Source organism: Macaca mulatta, chromosome 19 (genome assembly GCF_049350105.2).
Source record: "Macaca mulatta isolate MMU2019108-1 chromosome 19, T2T-MMU8v2.0, whole genome shotgun sequence".
NCBI lineage: Eukaryota > Metazoa > Chordata > Mammalia > Primates > Cercopithecidae > Macaca > Macaca mulatta.
Genome location: NC_133424.1, coordinates 47,040,664 through 47,056,344, shown reverse-complemented (window position 1 = coordinate 47,056,344; position 15,681 = coordinate 47,040,664). Strand labels below are relative to the sequence as shown.

Sequence of the window (15,681 nt, the reverse complement as noted above, 5' to 3'; positions counted from 1 at the left end):
GCTACTTGGGAGGGGGAGGAAGCAATTGCCACAAAAGCGGTTAAGTAGCTCGTCCTGGATCACAAAGCCCAATGTCCTGAACCCAGGGATCCTTGCCTCGGAGCCCCTGTTTCCCCCGGCACGTGGTGATTACCTAGTAAGTGCAGGCTGTTGTGCTGAGGATTGTTGGGGGCTGTTATTGGGGGTTCGCCTCCCGTTACCGTTACTCTGAACTCTGTCCCCATTTGTTAATAATTAATTGCCCTCAAGGAGCCTGTGATCCTGAGGCTTTGCCCAGTTAATCAGTCACTGCCCCCAGTCTGGGCAAGGGGCACTTGGTGAACCTGCTGCCTCCAGAGCACCTTCCCTGGTGTGGAGGCAGCCAGGGACCCAGGATGCTCTGGACCTGTTACCCGCTCTGTTCCCAAGCTGGTCCCCTGGCGAGGGGCTGGCAGCCCCTGAGCTTTGATGGTGGCGCCTTCCACCTCAAGGGCACAGGAGAGCTGACACGGGCCTTGCTGGTTCTCCGGCTGTGTGCCTGGCCCCCACTCGTCACTCACGGGCTGGCGGTGAGCAGCGATCCCGAGGACCAGCCTGGAGGCTCCCCATAGCCTGGTGCTGAGCCCTCGCTCTCCTTCACCCAGCTCCAGGCCTGGTCTCAGCGACTCCTGGGCTCCCGGCTCTCAGGCGCGTTTCTCCGAGCATCTGTCTATGGGCAGTTTGTGGCTGGTGAGACGGCAGAGGAGGTGAGGGGCTGCGTGCAGCAGCTGCGGACCCTCAGCCTCCGACCACTGCTGGCAGTGCCCACTGAGGAGGAGCCGGACTCTGCTGCCAAGAGCGGGTGAGTAGGGAGCCAGGGCCCAGGGAGGCTGGGAGGACGCAGGAAGGGACTTCGCAGGTCGGGACCTGACGCCTGCTGGCTGGGCAGTGAGGCCTGGTATGAGGGGAACCTCGGTGCTATGCTGCGGTGTGTGAACCTGTCGCGGGACCTCCTGGAGCCCCCCAGCCTGGCTGAGGCCAGCCTCATGCAGCTGAAGGTGACGGCGTTGACCAGCGCTCGGCTCTGTGTAAGGAGTGCAAAGATGGGGGTGCCAGGAGGGCGCGGCTGCCCACCGGGCTTCCCTCACCACCCCACCTACCACCCCATTTCAGAAGGAGCTAGCCTCATGGGTCAGAAGGCCAGGAGCTCCCTTGGAGCTGAGCCCCGAGAGGCTGGCTGAAGCCATGGACTCTGGGCAGGTAAGGATCTCAAGCGGGACTGTCGGGGACAGAGTGCCTTGGACTCAGATGCGGCCACATGGCACGCCAGATGTTCAAAATGCTCACGGCCACCTCCAGCCTTGGAACAGCCAGCAGAAATGCGGCTGTAGCTCCCAGGCATGGTTGAAATGGATGGAATCAGGGTCATCTGGGTTCTCAGGGAGGAGCCTGGAGGCTGGAGGCTCTCAGAGGAGGGACTGGGATAGAAGCTGTTTATCAACTAGAAGGAGGTACATCAATGTGTCCTCAGTCAACACAGCCGCACGGGTGTGAGCTGGCTGGGTGTAAGTTCTGATTAGGCCAATGGGATCTTAGTTTGTTCATTCAATCATTATTTCCTTTTTATCTCTATATTCTCTTTCAACCCTACTCCATCTTTTTTGCTTTCTTTCTCTCTCACTCTTTCCTTTTTCTTTCTCTCTCTCTTCTTCCTTCCTTTCTCTCTCTCTTTCCTTCCTTTTCTTTTTCCTTCTCTCTCCCTTCCCTCCCTCCCTCCCTCCTTCCTTCCTTCCCTCCCTCCCCCTCCCTCCCTCCCTCCCTCCCTCCCTCCCTCCCTCCCTTCCTTCCTTCCTTCCTTCCTTCCTTCCTTCCTTCCTTCCTTCCTTCCTTCCTTCCTTCCTTCCTTCCTTCCTTCTCTCTCTCCTCCCTCCTCTCTCTCTCTCTCTCTCTCTCTCTCTCTCTCTCTCTCTCTCTCTCTCTGTCTTACTGTGTTGCACAGGCTGGTCTCTAACTCATGGCCTCAAGCAGTCCCTCAGCCTCAGCCTCCCGAAGTTCTGGAATTATAGGTGTGAATCATCACACCCAGCCTCCTATCTTGTATAATGCATATCTTTTTTTTTTTTTTTTTTTTTTGAGATGGAGTCTCGCTGTGTCTCCCAGGCTGGAGTGCAGTGGCGTCATCTCCGCTCACTGCAAGCTCCGCCTCCCGGGTTCATGCCATTCTCCTGCCTCAGCCTCCCAAGTAGCTGGGACTACAGGCGCCCGCCACCACGCCCAGCTAGTTTTTTGTATTTTTTTTTTTTAGTAGAGACAGGGTTTCACCATGTTAGCCAGGATAGTCTCGATCTCCTGACCTCGTGATCCACCCGCCTCGGCCTCCCAAAGTGCTGGGATTACAGGCTTGAGCCACCACGCCCGGCATATCTTTTTGTTTCTATGATTTTGTTTTGCCAGGTGTATACCATTTGTGGGGGGCATATTTTCCCCAATATTCTATTATACAAATTTTCTTTTTTTTTTTTTTTTTTTTTTTTTGAGACGGAGTCTCGCTCTGCCGCCCAGGCTGGAGTGCAGTGGCCGGATCTCAGCTCACTGCAGGCTCCGCCTCCCGGGTTCACGCAATTCTCCTGCCTCAGCCTCCCCAGTAGCTGGGACTACAGGCGCCCGCCACCTCGCCCAGCTAGTTTTTTGTATTTTTTAGTAGAGACGGGGTTTCACCGTGTCAGCCAGGATGGTCTCGATCTCCTGACCTCGTGATCCGCCCGCCTCGGCCTCCCAAAGTGCTGGGATTACAGGCTTGAGCCACCGCGCCCGGCCACAAATTTTCAAATATACAGAAAAGTAAAAAGAATTGTACATGCACATCCATGTACCTGCCACCTTTAACTATACTCGTTTTAAATCATATCTATCCCTCTATTCCTCTATCCATCCATCAATCCATCTTATTTTTTGGTGCATTTCAAAGTAAATTGCAGACATCAGTATGTTTTCCCCCTGAATGCCTCATGATGTGAATAATGGGCTCACTAATTAGAACCCAATAATTATTCCCAGTACTTTTTTCTTTCAAGGTAAAACAATGAACTACACACATTGTAAATGTGCCCCTTAATGAACCTTGACCAAAACACACACTTGAGCAATCCAAATCCCTATCAAGATTTAGAACATGGCCGGGAGCGTTGGCTCACGCCTGTAATCGCAACACTTTGGGAGGCTGAGGTGGATGGATTACTGGAGGTCAGGAGTTCAAGAACAGCCTGGCCAACATCGTGAAACCCTGTCTCTACTAGATATACAAAATTAGCCGGGTGTGGTAGCGTGCGCCTGTAATCCCAGCTACTGGGGAGGCTGAGGCAAAAGAATCACTGGAACCCGGGAGGCGGAGGTTGCAATGAGCCAAGATCATGCCCTTGCACTCTAACCTGGGCAAAAAAGATCAAAATTCTGTCTCAAAAAAAAAAAGAAAAGAAAAAGAAAAAGATTTAGAACATTTCCATCACTGCGTAGTTCCCTCCTGCCCATCTCCATCAATCGAGAGAATGTTTTAAATTTACACAAAAGCATCTTATCAGCTATCTCACTCTACTTCTTATTTTTTCCACTGATGTTAAGATCCACACAAAGTTTTGTTTTGGTTTTGGTTTTGGTTTTATACAGGGTCTCTCTCTGTCACCCAGGCTGGAGTGCAGTGGCATGATCACAGATCACTGTAGCCTCGAACTCCTGAGCTCTAGCAATCCTCCCACCTAAGCCTCCCAAGTAGCTGGTATTACAGGAATGAGCCAGCATGTCCAGCTAATTTTTAAAATTTTTTGTAGAGAAAGAGTCGCACTGTATTGCACGGGCTGGTGCCTCAAGAATCCTCTTGCCACTGGCTGCTGCATGGTTTACCTCTCCTGGGGTGAACCCCTGGGTGGCCTCTGTGTCTCCACCCTCCCAAACAATGCTACAGTGGACATGCTGATGTTTCTACTTCTAATTTTTTATTTGTAATTTTTATTTATCTATTTATTATTATTATTATTATTATTTTAAGACAGAGTCTTGCTCTGTCACCCAGGCTGGAGTGCAGTGGCGCGATCTCAGTTCACTGCAAGCTCCGCCTCCTGGGTTCACGCCATTCTGCTGCCTCAGCCTCCCCAGCAGCTGGGACTACAGGCGCCCGCCACCTCGCCCAGCTAGTTTTTTGTATTTTTTAGTAGAGACGGGGTTTCACCTGGTTAGCCAGGATGGTCTCGACCTCCTGACCTCGTGATCCGCCTGTCTCGGCCTCCCAAAGTGCTGGGATTACAGGCTTGAGCCACCGCGCCCGGCTTTTTTTTTTTTTTTGTCAGGGGCAGAGGATGGCATCTGGCTCTGTTGCCTAGGCTGGAGTGCAGTGGTACGATCTCGGCTCACTGCAACCTCCGCCTCCCAGGTTCAAGCTATTCTCCTGCTCCAGCGTCCCGAGTAGCTGGAGCTATAGGTGCGTGCCACCACGCCCAGCTAAGTTTTGTATTTTTAGTAGAAATGGGGTTTCACTATGTTGGCCAGGCTGGTCTTGAACTCCTGACCTCGTGATCCACCTGCCTTGGCATCCCAAAGTGTTGGGATTACAGGCGTAAGCCACTGTACCTGGCCTTATTTGTAATTTATAAAGTGTGTCAGAGAACACATAGGAACAAGATTTCATGGTTCAGAAACTCAGCTTTGGAGAGTAAGGAGTTCATCTCTTCATGAGCTTTAGTTTATTCCTGTGGGGAGAGTGACAGCAACTTCTTGGTGGTTTTAAGGATTAAAACAGGCTGGGTGCAGTGCCTCATGCCTGTAATCTGCATTTTGGGAGACTGAAATTGGAGGCTTACTTGAGCCCAGGAGTTCAAGACCTGCCTGGGCAACATAGTGAGACCCCATTTCTACAAAAAATTGAAAACTTAGCCTGTGTGCTGGTGCACACCTGGTGTGGAGGCTAAGGCAGGAGGATCACTTGAGCTCAGGAGGTCAATACCAGCCTGAGTAATACCGTAAGCCCTCGTCTTTACAAAAACATTCTTAAAATTAGCTGGATGTGGTGGCAGGCACCTGTAATCCTTGCTACTCGGCAGGTTAAGGTGGGAGGATTGCTTGAGCTGGCAAGTTTGAGGCTGCAGTGAGCTAAAAATTGTGCCACTTCACTCCAGCCTGGGCGACAGAATGAGAGACCCCGTCTCTAAAAAAAAAAAGAAAAAAGAAAAAGAAAGAAAGAGGGCCAGGTGCCGTAGCTCATGCCTGTAATCCCAGCACTTTGAGAGGCTAAGTGGGGGTGGATCATTTGAGGTCAGGAGTTTGAGACCAGCCTGGACAACGTGGTAAAACCCCATCTCTACTAAAAATACAAAAATTATCCAGAAGTGGTGGCACTTGCCTATAGTCCCAGTTACTCAGGAGGCTGAGGCAGGAGAATCACTTGAACTTACACTACTGCACTCTTGCCTGGGAGACAGAGTGAGACCCTGTCTCAAAAAAAAAAAAAAAGAAAAAAAAAAAAAAAGGAAAGGAAAGAAGGGAGGGAGGCAGGAAGGAAGGGAGGGAGGGAGAGAAGGGAAAGAGAGAAAGACCCAGGCTCTGGAAAGGCTGAGGTTCAAACCTCACGTTTGCCCTGAGTTAGCTGTGTGACTTTTGACAAGTGACTTCCCTGCTCTGTGCCCCAGTTTCCCCATCTAGAAAATGGGGGACAATAACAGTTGCTACATCAGAGGGTGGTAAAGATTAAATGAGTTAAATATTTGGTGGGTGTCTGAAATAGCTCCCTGAGGGCCTGAGACTATGCCCCAAGTCAAGGGGGAGACAATCCTCTGTTGGGGGAAGAGGAAACGAGACTGCTGCCCCCAGCTTTTCCCTCCTCCAGGTGGCAGCATTCTCCCCACCATGGGAGGGCTGCAGCTTCCAGCCCAACCTGCCTCCAGATTCCATGAGCAAGCCTAGGCCTGTCATCCGTATCGACCTTATTGGATATAATAAAGCTTTCAGCCCCACCTGTTCCTCTTTCTTCCATTTCCCAACTTCTTTGAGCCCAGCCAGACTCCCTGGAGTCACCAGCAGCTCACATTCAGCCAGATGAATCTACGTAAGACTGTGAGTTAGGAATAATTGTTACTTCCATGTTACAAGCCTATCCACTCCCGAAGTGTTTGCTGAACATCTGTCTTGTTCCAGACACGGTGCTAGGGGCCGAGGAGGCGTGAAGGCGAAATCCCTGACCTCGAGGCACTTCCTTGCAAGTCAGGGGCAAGAGACAATAATTAAAACCAAAGTCAGAATCCCAGCACTTTGGGAGGCTAAGGTGGGAGGATCGCTTGAGCTCAGGAGTCTGAGACCAGCCTGGGCAACATAGGAAGACTTTGACTCTACAAATAGTAAAAAATTAGCCAGGCGTGGTGGTGGGTGCCTGTGGTCCTAGGTACTTGGGAGGCTGAAGCAGGAGGATTGCTTGAGCTGGGGAGGTAGAGGCTGCAGTGAGCCATGATCGCACCACTGCGTTCCAGCCTGGGCAATACAGTAAGACTCTGTCTCAACAAAACAAAACAAAAATCAGTACGTAACAAGTAGGGGAAAATAAGGCTGAGGAACAGGAAAAGAAGTTGCCAATGTATAGCTGGGAAACCATGTTGAGAAAGTGACATTAGAGCAAATACTTGAAGGAAACATGGCAGCAGGTAAAGGCCTGAAGGGAAGTTGCCCGTCATGTTCAAAGAGTAGCAGGGAGAGCTGAGCATGGTGGCTCATGCCTGTAATCCCAGCACTTTCGGAGGTCAAGGTGGGTGGATCACTTGAGGTAAGGAGATCGAGACCAGCCTGGGCAACATGGTGAAAACCCGTCTCTACTAAAAGTACAAATATTAGGCGGGCATGGTGGCGAGCACCTGTAATCCCAGCTACTTGGGAGGCTGAAGCAGGAGAATCACTTGAATCCAGGAGGCGGAGGTTGCAGTGAGCTGAAATCATGCCACTGCACTCCAACCTGAGCAGCAGAGCAATACTCCATCTCAAAAAACAAACAAAAACTGAGGCCCAGAAAGGTTATATAACTTACCCAAGTCACACAATAGGTGGTGGAGCCTGGATTCAAACCCTGATTCTAGGCTCATAAGTCCCTCAATTAAAAGTACCTAACTGATATTGCTCATTTTTAGATTTCTAGCAACTTCTAAGCTTTTTTCCACTTCCCCTGCTGCCCCCTAGAACCTCCAGGTCTCCTGCCTCAACGATGAGCAGAACCAGCACCTCCAGGCCTCCCTCAGCCGCTTGCATCGGGTGGCCCAGGTAACCCCTCCTGCTGGGGTCTGGCTCCACTGCCCCTGCTGGACACCCAGGACCCTGACCGCCGTCTCTGTCACCCTCAGTATGCCCGGGCCCAGCACGTGCGGCTCCTGGTGGATGCGGAGTACACCTCACTGAACCCTGCGCTCTCGCTGCTGGTGGCTGCCCTGGCCGTGCGCTGGAACAGCCCAGAGGAAGGCGGGCCCTGGGTGTGGAACACCTACCAGGCCTGTCTAAAGGTGTGCAGTGTGTTCTGGGAGGTGCAGGCCGGGGTCCGCATACCCTGACCTACCAGAACGTGCCCGTGTGCCCTACAGGACACATTCGAGCGGCTGGGGAGGGACGCAGAGGCTGCACACAGGGCCGGCCTGGCCTTCGGAGTGAAGCTGGTACGAGGTGCCTATCTGGACAAGGAGAGAGCGGTGGCCCAGCTTCATGGGATGAAGGACCCCACTCAGCCTGACTATGAGGCCACCAGTCAGAGGTAGGCCTGGGCCAGCTGGCTTCTGCAGGAAATAACACCTAATGGTCAGGTGCAGTGGCTCATACCTGTAATCCCAGTGCTTTGGGAGCCTGAGGCTAGAGATTCACTTGAGAACAGGAGTTGGAGACCAGCCTGGGCAACATAGGGAGACCTCATCTCTAAAAAATTTTAACAATAGCCGGGTGTGGTAGCACGTGCCTGTAGTTCAGCTACTTAGGAGGCTGAGTTGGGAGGATCACTTGAGGCCAGGAGTTCAAGGCAGTAGTGAGCCATGACTGCACCACCGCACTTCAGCCTGGGCAACAGCGTGAGACTCTGTCTCAAAACAAACACACACACAAACAAACAAAAAACCAAAAAGAAACGCCTGCAGTGGCCTCTAAGCCCCACATGCTCTGGTCCCTGTCACTTCCCTAACTTTCTCTTCCTCTCCCTCACTCCACTGCAGCCACAGTGGCCTCCTGCATGATACCCAGGGGCTTGGCACTTCCTGTTCCCACTGCCTGGGACATTCCCACTGCAGACAGCAGCATGGCCCCATCCCTCACCTCCTTATATCTTTACTTCTTGGTACCTTCTCTGGGGGCCACAGGGACTCACCCAGGTTACAGAGCAGGTGGCCTAGCCATGTTTGGAATCTAGGCTCATGTCCGAGATCTGCAGGGGCTCCAGGGCACGTTTGTGTACCATCGGCTTAACTGGTACCAAGCCAGGCACAGTGGTGTGTGCCTGTCATCCCAACTACTTGGGAGGCTAAGGTAGGAAGATTGCTTGAGCCCAATATGAGCAACATAGCAAGATCCCATCTGTAAAAACATTAAAAATAAAAAATTACGGCCAGGCATGGTAGCTCCGCTTGTAATCCCAGCACTTTGGGAGGCTGAGGCAGGCAGATCACTTGAGGTCAGGAGTTTTGAGACCAGCCTGGTCAACATGGTGAAACCCTGTCTCTACTAAAAATACAAAAATTAGCCAGGTGTGGTGGCTTGCACTGGTAATCCCAGCTACTTGGGAGGCTGAGGTAGGAGAATCATTTGAACCCAGGAGGCAAAGGTTGCAGTGAGCCAAGATTGCGCCACTGAACTCCAGCCTGGGTGACAGAGTGAGACTCTGTCTCAAAATAATAATAATAATTTGCACTATTATTTTAAAAATTGAAATATATTCAAATATCATAGAATTCACAATTTTAACATGTACAATTCAGCGGAGTTTAGTATATTCCCAAAATTGTGCAACCGTCACCACTCTTTGATTCCAGAATATTTTCATCACCCCAAAAAGTAACCTCATACCAGTGAGAAGTCAGTCGCTTTCTGTTCCCTCCTCCTCTCAGCCCCTGGAAACCACTAACCTACTTTTTGTCTCTGTGGATTTGCCTATTCTAGACATTTCATATAAATGGAATCACACAATATGTGACCTTGTATATTTGGCTTTTTTCATTTGTTTTTTAACTTATTTTTGAGACAGGGTCGCACTCTGTCTCCCAGGCTGGAGTGCAGTGGTGCGATCTTGGCTCACTGCAGCCTTGACTCCCCAGGCCCAAGCCATCCTCCCACCTCAGTCTCCCAAGTAGCTAAGACCACCAGCGCACACCACCGTGTCCAACAATTTTTGTTTTAATTTTTGTAGACGTGGGGTCTCCCTATGTTGCCCAGGCTAGTCTCAAACTCCTAGGCTCCAGCAGCCCTCCTGCCTTGGCCTACCCAAGTGCTGGGATTATAGGCGTGAGCCAGCATGTCCTGCCTCGACTGTGCATTTTAAAGGCAGAATAGCCTACCGATAAGGAGCCTGGGCTCTGGAGCATCAGACAGCCTGAGTTCAAATCCCAGCCTGGTCACCTCTAGCTGTGTGACCTGGGGACGAGAGATGGACCCTTCTCAGTTTCAGTCTCCCCACTCTGTAAAAAGGGAATAGGAACATTGCCTTCCGGAGCTGATTTGAGAATTAGATGAGTGATTAGCTTTTTCCAAAGGAAACAGAATTCCGCACAAAGGGTTTTAACTAAAGGAAATTTGGTGAAGGGGCTGTTTATAGAAGTGTCGGGGGCGAGGCGCAGGGCCTCACACCTGTAATCCCAGCAGTTTGGGAGGCCAAGGTGGGAGGATCGCTTGAGCCCAGGAGTTGGAGGATTCAGTGAGGTGAGATCGCGCCACTGCACTCCAGCCTGGGCAACAGAGTGAGACCCAGTCTCTAAAAAAAAAACAAAACGAAAAGGAAGTGTAGGCAAAGTCAGGGAAGTTATTAGGAAGCTATTTCTTTTTTTCTTTTTTTTTTGAGACGGAGTCTCGCTCTGTCGCCCAGGCTGGAGTGTAGTGGCACGATCTCGTCTCACTGCAAGCTCCGCCTCCCGGGTTCACGCCATTCTCCTGCCTCAGCCTCCCGTGTAGCTGGGACTACAGGTGCCCGCCACCACGCCCGGCTAATTTTTTGTATTTTTAGTAGAGATGGGGTTTCACTGTGTTAGCCAGGATGGTCTCGATCTCCTGACCTCGTGATCTGCCCGTCTCGGCCTCCCAAAGTGCTGGGATTACAGGCGTGAGCCACCACGCCTGGCCTAGGAAGCTATTTCGACCCCTATGCTGTAGTTGAAGGAGAGGGGCCACCTTAGGGAGCTGTGGTCACACAGAGAGCACAGTCAGGGTGAGCAGGGAGGGGCCGAGGTGAGACACTCACACTCCTTCCTGCACATGACTCCATGGGGGATGTGGGGCAAAAGTGTCTCTTCCTGAGGGGCAGAGAAGGGTGGAAAACAGGTCTGGGGGGCGATGGGGAAGACCCACAGAGGATGTGAAGTACATAGGGTGGCCCGTGGCCTGCAGCATGCTTGCAAGGCATTTGCCAATCTTTTTCTTCTTCCATATCAGTACCCAGACAGTGTCCTCCTTCCTTTTCACAGTTTCCTTAGCCAGTTCCCCATTTATGGACATCTGGGCTGTTGCTAGTGATGTTCTGTTGACAACGCAGCAGTGATAACCTTGGGGAAATGTCATCTCCTGCACATGATGCGACCCTCTCCTGTGAGACCGTCGCCACTGTCCCAAAGACTTCATACCCCTCTTATCTCACACCATCCTCACAACAGTGCTGCTCGGAAACTCACAGTGACAAGAGACTAACATGGGGCTGGGCGCGGTGGCTGACGCCTGTAATCCCAGCACTTTGGGAGGCTGAGGTGGGCAGATCACCTGAGGTCAGGAGTTCGAGACCAGCCTGACCAACATGGTGAAACCCCGTCTCTACTAAAAATACAAAAATTAGCTGGGTGTGATGGTGCATACCTGTAATCCCAGCTGCTCAGGAGGCTGAGGCAGGGGAATCACTTGAACCTGGGAGGTGGAGGTTGCGGTGAGCCGAGATTACCACTGCATTCCAGCCTGGGTAAGAGAGTGAGACTCCATCTCAAAAACAAACAAACTCCCCCCCAAAAAACCCCAAAAGATGAAAGTGGCTCAGAGAAGGGATGTCCCTTACAACTGGTGCAGATGGAAGAGGGTACTGGCTCCAGAGATCCCTCACTTAGGAGCACCCCACCCACCCCAGTCCCTGGGGCCTGAGCCTTGCTCACCAGGTGAGCTGAACAGAGCATCTCCCTTCAGTTACAGCCGCTGCCTGGAACTGATGCTGACGCGTGTGGCCCGCCATGGCCCCATGTGCCACCTCATGGTGGCTTCCCACAATGAGGAATCTGTTCGCCAGGCAACCAAGCGGTATGAGGTGGAGGGACGGGCAGGAAATAGGTGCCCACAAAAGGGCCTTCACTTCCTCTCCCTTGCTCGAATGCCAGAGATGGACAGCGGTGTTCTGGGGAGAACTTTAAAAATATTTAAAGCCGGGCGCGGTGGCTCACACCTGTAATCTCAGCACTTTGGGAGGCTGAGGTGGGCGGATCACGAGGTCAGGAGATCGAGACCATCCTGGCTAACATGGTGAAACCCTGTCTCTACTAAAATATACAAAAAAGTGAGCCAGGTGTGGTGGCGGGTGCCTGTAGTCCCAGCTACTCGGGAGGCTGAGGCAGGAGAATGGCGTGAACCTGGGAGGCGGACCTTGCAGTGAGCCGAGATCGCGCACCTGCACTCCAGCCTGGGTGACAGAGCAAGACTGTCTCAAAAACAAACAAACAACAACAACAACAAAAATTTATAGCCGGGCATGGTTGGCACATGCCTATAATCCCAGCACTTTGGGAGGCTGAGGTGGAGGACTGTTGGAGACCAGCCTGGGAAACACAGAAAGATCCCATTTCTATACCAAATTAAAAAAAAAAAAAAAAAAAAAAAAGCTGGGTGTGGTGGTACACACCTATAGTCCCAGCTATTTGGGAGGCTGAGGTGGAAGGATCACTTGAGCCCAGGAGGTTGAGGCTGCAGTGAGCAGTGCTTGAGCCACTGCACTCCAGCCTGGATAACAAAGCAAGACCCTACCTCTTAAAACAAATAAACACATTAACCCCTGCTATACCTGTAGGTCCTTATAGGTTCCAGATGGACAAGATGTCGCCCCTTATTTGCTGGGGCATAAGGAGGTCTGAGAGCTCCAGGGAAGTGGCTGGGAGTCCCTGGGGGACCTTCAAGGAATGCAAAGGACTTATTATTATGTATCATTGAGTTTGGAAATACTTCAATATTTGAATTAGTGGAGCTGCCATATGGGTGCTTAGTGACTGACTCTAAGCTCTAGATGCAGCCACGGTCTGGAGTGATGATGTGGTCTTTTCTGCAGCATGTGGGAGCTGGGCATTCCTCTGGACGGGACTGTCTGTTTTGGACAACTTCTGGGCATGTGTGACCACGTCTCTCTGGCACTGGGTATGTGAATGTCTCCCCCATCCCCACCAAGCCCCAGGCCTCACTCCCTCCCAGCCAGAGCCCTTCTCCTATTCCCAACCAAGGCCCAGCCTCCAGATCCTTCCAGAGAGATCTGTCATTCCAGTGTCTGCAGGCCTTCCCAGGCTGTGTCTGTGTGTCTGCCGTCTGTCATTTCTGCTGGTTCTTGATCATGGTGTATTATTTCTTGTGTGTTTTGTTATCTTTACTCTTTTTGCTCCTCAGAGCCTGACACCAGATAATTAACGTTTCCTTCTGCCAGGTGCTAAGCAGAACAAAATCACTTTATCCTAAATTCACAGCTTGAGGTTTCTTGAGACACCCCACTGGTGCAAATTTGAACTACAAATACATAAGGGGGTTAACCCATAGCCCCAACTTCACAGAGGTGGATTTTTCTGTTTTGTTCCTTGATCTGTTTATGACCAAAACCATTTCCTGGGACTGGGGGAAGGTTGCAGTGTTGACTGTTTATTAGCTCTTACTCTGAGGGTATAGTTTTTTGGGTTCTGGTTTAACTTGGGGAAGTTCTCCCTTATAACTCTCACCTCAGTCAGGCTTGAAGTCTGACTCAATGTCCTCCCAAAACTCTGTGAAGTCATCAAATAGCAGCTCGGTTTTGCTTTCAGGGCAGAAGTGGCTTACTGTGTGTCCCTTCTCTCTCTGGGTTCTCATTTTCTTATTTATCTATCTATCTATCTATCTATCTATCTATTTATTTATTTAGAGACAGAGTCCTGCTCCGTTACTCAGGCTGGAGTCTAGTGGTGCCATCTTGGCTCACTGCAACCTTTGCCTCCTGGGTTCAAGCAATTTCTCCTGCCTCAGCCTCCTAAGTGGTTGGGACTACAGGCAGCTGCCACCATGCCTGGCTAATTTTTGTATTTTTAGTAGAGACGGGTTTCACCGTGTTGGCCAGGCTGGTCTCGAACTCTTGAACTCAGGTGATCTGCCCACCTCAGCCTCCCAAAGTGCTGGGATTACAGGCATGAGCCACCATACCTGGCCTCACTTTCTCTTGATTCTTGGATTAGTAAATTCCTTACTCTCTTGGCACCATTTTAATAACTAAGATTTTTAAAAATGCAGGCTGGATGCAGTGGATCACGCCTGTAATCCCCACATTTTGGGAGGCCAAGGCATGAGGATCACTTGAGCTCAGGAGTTTGAGGCCAGCCAGGGCAATATAGTGAGATTCCACCTCTTCAAACAATAAGAACAATTAGCTGGGGCAGGGCGTAGTGGCTCACACCTGCAACCCCAGTACTTTGGGAGGCCATCATGGGTGGATCACTTGAGGTCAGGAGTTCGAGACCAGCCTGGCCAGCATGGTGAAACTCCATCTCTACTAAAACTACAAAAATTGGCTGGGCATGGTGGTGCATGCCTGTAACCCAGCTACTGGGGAGGCTGAAGCAGGATAATCACTTGAACCCAGGAGGCGGAGGTTGTAGTGAGCTGAGATCATGCCACTACACTCCAGCCTGGGCGACAGAGCCAGATTCTGTCTCAAAAACAAAATAAATAGGCCGGGTGCAGTGGCTCACGCCTGTAATCCCAGCACTCTGGGAGGCCGAGGCAGGCGGATCACCTGAGGTCAGGAGTTCGAGACCAGCCTGGCAAACATGGTAAGACCCCCGTCTCTACTAAAAATACAAAAATTAGCCAGGTATAGTGGCACACGCCTATAATCCCAGCCACTCAGGAGGCTGAAGCAGGAGGAGAATCACTTGAACCTGGGAGGCGGAGGTTGCAGTGAGCGGAGACTATGCCACTGCACTCCAGTCTGGGCAACAGAGTGAGACTCTGTCTCAGAAAAACACCAAAAATGAAAAAACAGACTCTGTCTCAGAAAAACACCAAAAATGAAAAAACAAAACCCACTCTCCCTGCAGGGCAGGCCGGCTATGTAGTGTATAAGTCCATCCCCTATGGCTCCTTGGAGGAGGTAATCCCCTACCTGATCCGGAGGGCCCAGGAAAACCGGAGCGTGCTTCAGGGTGTCCGCAGGGAACAGGAGCTGCTCAGCCAAGAACTGTGGCGGCGGCTGCTGCCAGGACGCCGAAGGATACCCCACTAGCACCCCTGAGGGGGTCATGTGGTCAATAAAAGTCCTTAGGCACTGCCAAAGCTGCTGTCCTGCACTGACACCGCCTCCTTGTGGAAGGGCTCATCTTGACCTCAGCCAGTCCAAGCTAGGGGTTTTGCAATTCAAGAGAGAGCGTTAGGCTGGGAGTGGTGGCTCTTGCCTATAATCCCAGTGCTTTAGGAGGCCAAGGTGGGAGGCTTCCTTCAGTCTAGGAGTTCAAGACCAGCCTGGGCAACATAGCAATATTCTTTCTCTACAAAAAATTAAATCAGTAAGGCATGGTGGTGCGTGCCTGTGGTCCCAGCTCAGGAGACCGAGGCAGGAGGATCACTTGAGCCCAGGGGTTTGAGGCTGCAGTGATCTATGACTGTATCCAGACTGTTCTCCAGTCTGGGTGACAGAAAGAGACTGTGTTTCAAAAAAAAAAAAAAAAAAGATTGAGCGCGGTGACTCACACCTGTAATCCCAGCATTTTGGGAGGCTGAGGCGGGTGGCTCATGAGGTCAGGAGATTGAGACCATCCTGGCTAACACAGTGAAACCCCGTCTCTACTAAAAATACAAAAAAAAAAAAAAAAAAAAAAAAGGCCGGGCATGGTGGTGGGCACCTGTCGTCCCAGCTTCTTGGGAGGCTGAGGCAGGAGAATGGCATGAATCCAGGAGGCAGAGCTTGCAGTGAGCTGAGATCATGCCACTGCACTCCAGCCTGGACAACAGAGCAAGACTCGGTCTCAAAAGAAAAGAAAAGAAAAAGATCGTTAGACACCCACTGAGAATAGTAAGGGCACTGACGGAGGACTAAGGAAGCCTCCCCCACCTCTGAGGCAGCCCATCCTGGGTTGGGTCTGACCAGCGACTGATGCAGAACTTTCTTCATCCCAGGGGATGCCTAAAGGAAGGGCACACATGGAGAGCAGACACCAAGGCACTGAAGTCAAGGGGCTTGGCCTAGGCCAAATGGCCAGGGAGGGACAGAAGAAAGAGCCAAGTCATTCTGTCAGTTAATAAGCATTGAATGAAACTAAGCGCAGTGGC

At 51.3% G+C, this 15,681-nt stretch overlaps 1 protein-coding gene across 5 annotated transcripts; it reads left to right on the top strand.

Annotated features, from left to right (window-relative positions):
- Positions 1-272: 272 nt before the first annotated feature.
- PRODH2 (proline dehydrogenase 2) lies at positions 273-14,688 on the top strand. Of its 5 annotated transcripts, XM_015123711.3 has the most exons (10): positions 279-548; positions 624-820; positions 908-1,046; positions 1,132-1,218; positions 7,165-7,245; positions 7,326-7,481; positions 7,560-7,726; positions 11,329-11,439; positions 12,455-12,540; positions 14,454-14,688. In XM_015123711.3, the coding sequence occupies exons 1-10, from the start codon at positions 375-377 to the stop codon at positions 14,636-14,638; spliced, it is 1,383 nt and encodes a 460-aa protein (XP_014979197.2). In that variant the 5' UTR covers positions 279-374; the 3' UTR covers positions 14,639-14,688. The 5 variants fall into 5 exon arrangements, with proteins under 5 accessions (XP_014979198.2, XP_077838436.1, XP_077838434.1 ...); XM_015123712.3 differs by lacking the exon at positions 11,329-11,439 and having other exon boundaries at positions 273-548; XM_077982308.1 differs by lacking the exon at positions 7,326-7,481 and having other exon boundaries at positions 274-548.
- The last annotated feature ends 993 nt before the right edge of the window (positions 14,689-15,681 follow it).

Excerpts from the sequence above, each read along its gene's own strand:
- PRODH2 (XM_015123711.3), top strand. The coding sequence starts at position 375 with ATGCTCTGGACCTGTTACCCGCTCTGTTCCCAAGCTGGTCCCCTGGCG. Across the intron at positions 7,727-11,328 it reads TATGAGGCCACCAGTCAGAG|TTACAGCCGCTGCCTGGAAC; the intron begins GTAGGCCTGGGC and ends ATCTCCCTTCAG. Across the intron at positions 11,440-12,454 it reads GTTCGCCAGGCAACCAAGCG|CATGTGGGAGCTGGGCATTC; the intron begins GTATGAGGTGGA and ends TCTTTTCTGCAG.